Source organism: Montipora foliosa, chromosome 8, assembly GCF_036669935.1.
Source record: "Montipora foliosa isolate CH-2021 chromosome 8, ASM3666993v2, whole genome shotgun sequence".
In the NCBI taxonomy this organism is placed as follows: Eukaryota; Metazoa; Cnidaria; class Anthozoa; order Scleractinia; family Acroporidae; genus Montipora; species Montipora foliosa.
The window spans coordinates 13893901-13901400 of NC_090876.1; the positions used below are offsets into that span (position 1 = coordinate 13893901).

General features: G+C 39.5%; 1 protein-coding gene and 2 long non-coding RNA genes across 3 annotated transcripts in view; 2 read left to right on the forward strand and 1 right to left on the reverse strand.

Annotated features, from left to right (window-relative positions):
* Window positions 1-299, reverse strand: part of LOC137967290 (uncharacterized) — a 1620-nt gene extending 1321 nt beyond the window's left edge. The window contains exon 1 of the long non-coding RNA XR_011116515.1: window positions 1-299. This exon is cut by the window's left edge and continues 187 nt beyond it. This is a non-coding gene — a long non-coding RNA (uncharacterized lncRNA).
* Window positions 300-1462: 1163 nt separating this feature from the next.
* On the forward strand, window positions 1463-3973 carry LOC137968999 (uncharacterized). Its single transcript, XR_011116646.1, has 3 exons — window positions 1463-1995; window positions 2344-2456; window positions 3814-3973. It is a non-coding gene; the product is annotated as an uncharacterized lncRNA (long non-coding RNA).
* Window positions 3974-6101: 2128 nt separating this feature from the next.
* Window positions 6102-7500, forward strand: part of LOC137967459 (uncharacterized) — a 14185-nt gene continuing 12786 nt past the window's right edge. The window contains exon 1 of the mRNA XM_068813979.1: window positions 6102-7146. Within this exon, the coding sequence (XP_068670080.1) occupies window positions 6314-7146 (833 nt within the window). The 5' untranslated portion in view covers window positions 6102-6313. The remainder of the gene's footprint in view (window positions 7147-7500) is intronic.

The window sequence follows — 7500 nt, forward strand, 5'->3', positions numbered from 1 at the left end:
CTGGAGATCACTTTGATACATTTCCTTAACGAAATGGATGAGCAATTTGTGAATGTATAAAATGCAAGTCACGCTACGTTTGCTAAGTGTCACGAGGAATGTTATGAAATATTCGATGAACCCTACCGATCCTAATCTTCTTTCCCGGAAGCAAAGCTTAAATTACGAATTTATGAGATCGTCTGGCTTTCTTGTATATGCTAGTTGGCAGATTTTCTCTTCCTTTTATTTTCTGTACAAGGCAATGTTATTGTGCACTGGAATTTGCTTGTCAACAAGCACTTGACATGTGACCCTAAAATTCCCCCAGCTGGGAAACTGTGAAAACCCAGTTACGAAACTAAACAGTTAAATAAAGCAATTATGAATGTTTCATGTTGTACAATAGCAATTAGCTGATTTTGAGAAGCAAAATCTCTAAAACAGCAACCTCGAAACAGAAACATCGCGAATTTGCCATCGATATTTTGGTGACACGCATCTCTTTTTTTAACGTGAATCTTCGATGTCTTCTCAAAATATCAAAAGTTTTTATTATTTCTTACCCTCCTTGATGAATTTTTCGTATAAGAAGCTCGAACATTTCGAATTTGTCTGCCAGAGTGGCCGCGAATTGCCAGAATTGTGTGACAAGTGAAGTTGAAAGAAACGCGTTGTATGTGCTGTTTATAAGTGGCATCGGAACCGAAAAAACGGGAGTGCCCAAAAATGTTTTTGATGTTATTAAGAGACGAAATAATGGACTACAACGGGGCATAAAAATTACTGTGGAGGCTTTTTGGCAACGGGAGATATTTGACTTCAAAATCATCAAATATTTGAATTTTTCAAAATGTATCACAACGCACTCACTTATTTGCCTCGGTTGATTGACAAGCCGTCAATCAAACTGACTGACACTTGTTCCTTGTGTTTACTAAGAATGTATCAATATGTGTGTATACCCTCAAATCAATAGGTCAAATACAGTTGTACTGAGAGCTTCATATATTTTGCCCAATTTGAAGCAATTTCCATGGTAAAAGTCTGATGAATCCAGGGGGGTAGCCTATCTCCCCCCTGAAAGATCCAAAATACAAACCAGTTTGTCTTTTTCAGTTTTGGGGTAGACCCTTCAAACTGGCAAAGTTTCATGGAAATCGGTGAGATGGCATGTAGCAGCCCTGCCTGTTGCTCCCGTGGACTCACTCTTAAAAAGACTATTAATTTTTCCTACCTTCTTGTTTTAGTGGGATCCTTGCTAAACAACACATTAGCTGTGCAGGATGGGTATTATTTCAGGTTTATATCTTCTTTGGACCAACTTGCCAAAACAATCTACCTTATCATTGTCCAGCTAATAGGCAAGTCACAGCAGGAGTACCCAACGGAGCCGCTCTGCAAAATACCCGCTCTACAGGGCAGAATTGCGCTGGCTGGGAAATTGAACATTCGCTACTTAACTTGCTGGAAAGTCTTTATAACCACCACGCTTGCTGGAAAATTATGTTGCAACGCGGGTCCTGGCTAGATAAAAAAATCTCTAGTTTGTAGAGTTTGTTTTTCTCGTGGTAACCGTACTATAAAAAAATATATCTATCTTCGCACCGTTGAATAGTTCCTCATTTTCCAGGGATAGTAGAGCGAGCGAAACATGCAATTAATTGAGTGTGAAAATCAAGCCACGCGAGAAAGGTGAAACGCGATCTCGCGCCAATTTTGCCAGTACAATATCTTTTTTCCTAATTATTGACTGGGGTGTGTCATTTTTAAGTTATGCAATAAAGCAAGGCTTATCTCATGCTGTGAATCCCTGTGAAATAGTTTCAACACACATTTGAGCGCACAGCACCGCTGGCGGTTTCGTATTGTTTGCTCGGTTTCGCTTTCGGTTTACATTTATCTTATTGTAGCTTGGAAGAAACCTCCTGCTTGTTTCGTTAGATTGTTAGGTTTTTTGTCTAGTTAGCGGCTACAGGCAACTGGTCGATTCTGTGAAGTCAGCCAAAAGTTAAGGTAAGCAAAATGTTACGTTTTTTTTTCTGATCTAGTCAGTTTAGGAAACGCCTCTGGAAAATGTTTTTTTCAAAACAATTCTCTACCGATAGAAGACGCATAGTCTTTCCGTTGAATAATGCACAACATTAGCAGAACACATTCAAATCTCATTTCAAGTGGTTGTAATTGGCCAAGCTGGAATTTTCCGTTGGACCTATTTGACAATGGTCACAATTTTAATACTGCACATATCTCATTTAGTGTAAGGTTTTGCTTCATAGGGGACGAGAAGCTATAAACATTGTTACGTTGTTTTAGGGGAAGAAATTCAAAACTAAGATTTGTTTAAACACACTCTCCCTTTAGATCCTGTAGATCGCGGCTTCTTTGGGCGGCGGGAAACGTCGTTCAATTGCGGTCATTTCGAAGGCGTTGAGCTAATGGCCAGATATCTTTTTAATCTTTGAAGATCGCATTCGGTAAAAGAATTTTATGTTTGTTCTTCTTAAGCGTACTAGATCCAATTTCCCATCAAAATCGAGAGTCCATTTTCACTGTTACTTTGGGTTAGAGCAACGTTTCGCCTTGAAATGTGGCATTTCAACGCTCACTGAGGTCTGTGCCGTGAATTGTATTTGACGGTAAATTTTAATCTCTGGCTTTCCTTTTTTTAAAGACGTATTAACTTTTTGCAGTGTCTTTTCCATTTGCATGTACCTAAGCATCTGTACGCTAAAATTATATTATTTCGTGGAAATTTTTCAGAGGGACTGCCTACCAAGATTTTCCCCAGGTGAAAACTGACTAAAGTCGACTATATAAACATTGAAGTGTTTTTCTTGTCAATCATTTGTTGCCAATCAAGTAATAATTTTTTTACGCGTATGATGATGATAAGGCAAAGACAAATCCCTCATTGACCAATAGTGCAAAGTACAAATTGTCTCTAGTGTGTATGTAGGCTTAGGTAATAAAAATTGCCAGGGGGCAAATTTCGGTTTGCGTTTTCCCAAGACAATTCAAAGTTTGTCCGCGAGTATAGACAGGCTCTTTTTATTTTAAATTTCCTTATTGTTTACGCTTGCGTTACAAAAGGGGAATAGTGCAGATATGGGAAACTACACTGAGCTAATAACAAACACAAAGGGCAGAAAAGGAATGGTGTCAGCTTTTATTAAGAACTTTTCATGAGCAGTCTAATCACTTTCTGAATAGACAAAACATGTGTGTGAATAACAAGGCAAAGAAAGTTGCAAATATCAGGTTAACGAAATCTCATCTGACACGTTCCCCCGGGAATTTCTCATTCAGTTTCATCCGAATACAATCCTCCATTTTCTGTCGGCGTGGTACACTGTTCGTTGAGAATCACGTGGGCCGGCAGTAAAGGTCGCGTAGGTGTTAAATACAATAACCCATTTACTTCCTGTTTATTGAATAAATGTATTGTTGCGTCTAAAGTAGGTCATCACTGGGTCATTATGTCTTGAATTTCAACCCAGTGACCTTGTTTTATTTCCTTGATCGACCTCTGTTTCAAGCTTATAAACAAAAATACCAAAGCGAATTAGGAAAAAGAGAACGTGTGAAAACCTTATTTAGAACTGATTTAAAAATTAAGGTTCTTTGCCTGCAATGTGATTTTAAACTAAACAAAACCTTTTTTGCGAGACGTAGGAGAGGATGTTTATGGGAGAGGTTGCTTGACAAATTTTGAGAGTTCCTTTTTAATTCTCTGTGTTAAAAAGAAAACAGTTTATGACAGCGCAATTCAATACTAGGCCCTTGTGGTCCTTATTGAAAAATCTGACTATTTTCATACGTTCCACTCTACAGGTTTCAAATATCTTGGCAGAACTTTAAGATGCCTCAACCAGTCTTTGCAATAACACTACCGGATTACGTTTGTACGAAGCAATGTGCACATCACTTTTGACTCATGAAATCTACATTTTGCTGATTGGTGTCACCGTGTGGTGTTAAAGTCAAACGGTCGAGTTTTATTTGGTGCCATTGCAATTAAAGCTTAACTTGAAACTGTTGAAGTCAAATCTAATAAATCGGTAATAAGAAAGTCGCGGTAAACTTTTCCCTGATCTTAAACTTTGCACCAGTTCTGGTGTGAAACTTTTGCGGTGATTGTCTAACCAACTACGACCATGGCTTTTGCTGTGAAACTTTGCACCAGTTCTGGTGTGAAACTTTTGCGGTGATTGTCTAACCAACTACGACCATGGCTTTTGCTGTGAAACTTTGCACCAGTTCTGGTGTGAAACTTTTGCGGTGATTGTCTGACCACATACGACCATGGCTTTTGCTGTGAAACTTTGCACTAGTTCTGGTGTGAAACTTTTGCGGTGATTGTCTGACCAACTATGACCATGGCTTTTGCTGTGAAACTTTGCACCAGTTCTGGTGTGAAACTTTTGCGGTGATTGTCTGACCAACTATGACCATGGCTTTTGCTGTGAAACTTTGCACCAGTTCTGGTGTGAAACTTTTGCGGTGATTGTCTGACCAACTATGACCATGGCTTTTGCTGTGAAACTTTGCACCAGTTCTGGTGTGAAACTTTTGCGGTGATTGTCTGACCACATACGACCATGGCTTTTGCTGTGAAACTTTGCACCAGTTCTGGTGTGAAACTTTTGCGGTGATTGTCTGACCAACTATGACCATGGCTTTTGCTGTGAAACTTTGCACTAGTTCTGGTGTGAAACTTTTGCGGTGATTGTCTGACCAACTATGACCATGGCTTTTGCTGTGAAACTTTGCACCAGTTCTGGTGTGAAACTTTTGCGGTGATTGTCTGACCACATACGACCACGGCTTTTGCTGTGAAACTTTGCACCAGTTCTGGTGTGAAACTTTTGCGGTGATTGTCTAACCAACTACGACCATGGCTTTTGCTGTGAAACTTTGCACCAGTTCTGGTGTGAAACTTTTGCGGTGATTGTCTGACCAACTATGACCATGGCCTTTGCTGTGAAACTTTGCACCAGTTCTGGTGTGAAACTTTTGCGGTGATTGTCTGACCACATACGACCACGGCTTTTGCTGTGAAACTTTGCACCAGTTCTGGTGTGAAACTTTTGCGGTGATTGTCTAACCAACTACGACCATGGCTTTTGCTGTGAAACTTTGCACCAGTTCTGGTGTGAAACTTTTGCGGTGATTGTCTGACCAACTATGACCATGGCCTTTGCTGTGAAACTTTGCACCAGTTCTGGTGTGAAACTTTTGCGGTGATTGTCTGACCACATACGACCACGGCTTTTGCTGTGAAACTTTGCACCAGTTCTGGTGTGAAACTTTTGCGGTGATTGTCTGACCAACTATGACCATGGCTTTTGCTGTGAAATTTTGCACCAGTTCTGGTGTGAAACTTTTGAGGGAATGGTTTCCAGTTGATTGAAACAGCAAGATTAATGCATTGACTTTGCAGGTCGCATTTCACTTAAATGCCGAATTGTTATAGTGCACCACCAAGGAGAAAAAGAACTATACTAACATTTGACTCTGTGTTCATTGCGTTGTTATTTGTTTACGTGTCATCTTGATCGCCCTGCAACTACTTCCGAAGTTCACATTTTAGCGAGGACCTCTATTTCAAGAAACTGTGAGTACAGCTTATTATTATTATTATTATTATTATTATTACTATTATTGTTGTTATTATTATTAATATTATTAATATTTATTATTATTAATTTTCATTTATTATTGAATTATATATTACTATTGATGTTTATAGTACCTTCGACAATCATGTATTGAAACCTTGCTGGCTGGCTCATAACGTACGCCAACGCTCGCTGGCATACTCCAAAGTCCCTTATGCGCTGGCTGGCAATATGTGTCGTTTCGCATTTTAAAATATGCTGGCTGGTTAAAAGCTGTCTCACACGATGGCTGGCTGGGAGTTTTATTTCCTGAAACTCTTGCTCGCTGGCAGTGAAGAGCGGGTATTTTTTTCCCAGGAAAGTTAAATATTAACGAAGGTTGACGTAGAAACATTCTAATAGTGGTTACAACATTATATGAACAATTTTGTCAAAAATGGTCGTTGGGTACTCCTGTCACAGTATGTCAGTGCACTGGGACATGCAAGTGACCTGCTCAAATTTATACAACGTGTGAATTCTTGCAAGAGCCACGACAGTGAGAAAACAGTTAAAGAACTGACATCGCTCAGGCGCTACGTGCTTCTGATACTTTACTACAAGGAGCAGGAAAACTTGAAGAGGTAAAAGTAACGGCTGCACAGCGACCATCACACCTTTGCGTTGTTTTGGAATGGCGGAAACTATCTTTACAATTCCAAGCAGAAGCAATCATGCATTCATCCCTGAAATCCTTGGTTGATAGAACTCTGAAGTGTGGAACGAAATACCAGTTGGATTGTGGACAAAATAATGTTAATTTTAAATGTCTGGCAAGCTTCTTTGAGTCTCTTTTTAATGTGGTCTTGTCCAAAACAGAGAAAGTGATCAGTGGTGGGAAGGATTCCTTGTTATTATTGGCTGAACTTGGATTTCACTACGGCAGGATTTGTAGCAAAGCCGGAATGGCAACACAAGCTTTGACTGTGTTTGATAAAGTGCTGGAAATTTGTGAAAGCACAGGTCATGGTATAAATGGGCATACTAAAACGCACTTACCTTCGCAAGTTTGTTGTTGTGTGTGTTTCATTTGCAAGGCTACCATTTCATTCAACTGTACAAATTCAAAATCTCAAAGTAAAAATTACAATGAGCAGTTGCTGGTTGAATGCAACAGACTTCTTTCTCAGGTGTTAAAATGCAAAATGTCATCCTTGCCAACACTGAAACTCCTTTCCGATGCTTTGGAGTATTTCAGAATAAGTTTGCAAAGTGCATACAACAAAGGAACCGGTGTTAATCAGAACAATGTTCCCATTCTTTTGTGGAAAACATTTTGGGAGACCACACAGTTGCTGCAGTCTTATGTCACTGTTTTGTCCTTACAATGTGAACGACTGAAACATGATATCCGTAAGATCAACAGTGATTCCTGTACACAGTTAAGGCAGCAGATTCATAAGATAACAGACAGACAAGTGGGGGTCCTGAGCTTGATTATTTCTTCATTTCAAGATCAGTTGAAATCTGATAAGCTGACACAAAATGATTGTAACAGTGACGCAAGGTCAGTTGTGAGCTACATGTATTTTGGAACTTGAAAAATGCACAAAGAAAATCCCTTTAAACTTGAGCTACATCTTCCAATATTTGTAACTTTAGTGGAAGCCACATGGTGTGGTGCAGTTCTCACAGTTGCACTGCATTTAAGTCCTACTCTGACCACTAGCTGAATTTGTCTTCAGAGGTCACAAATTTAACTCTACCATGTTCTAGTTTCCGTTTACCACGCGGGGTTCTTTAAGCGCCAAAATGTAAACAATAAGACTATATTTCTCAGAACAATACATGTATATGTTGTCGGCCAAGTCCTTTCTCAGGTTGCATCCGTAATTGGTGATCCTCATTTTACCTAGGTTGA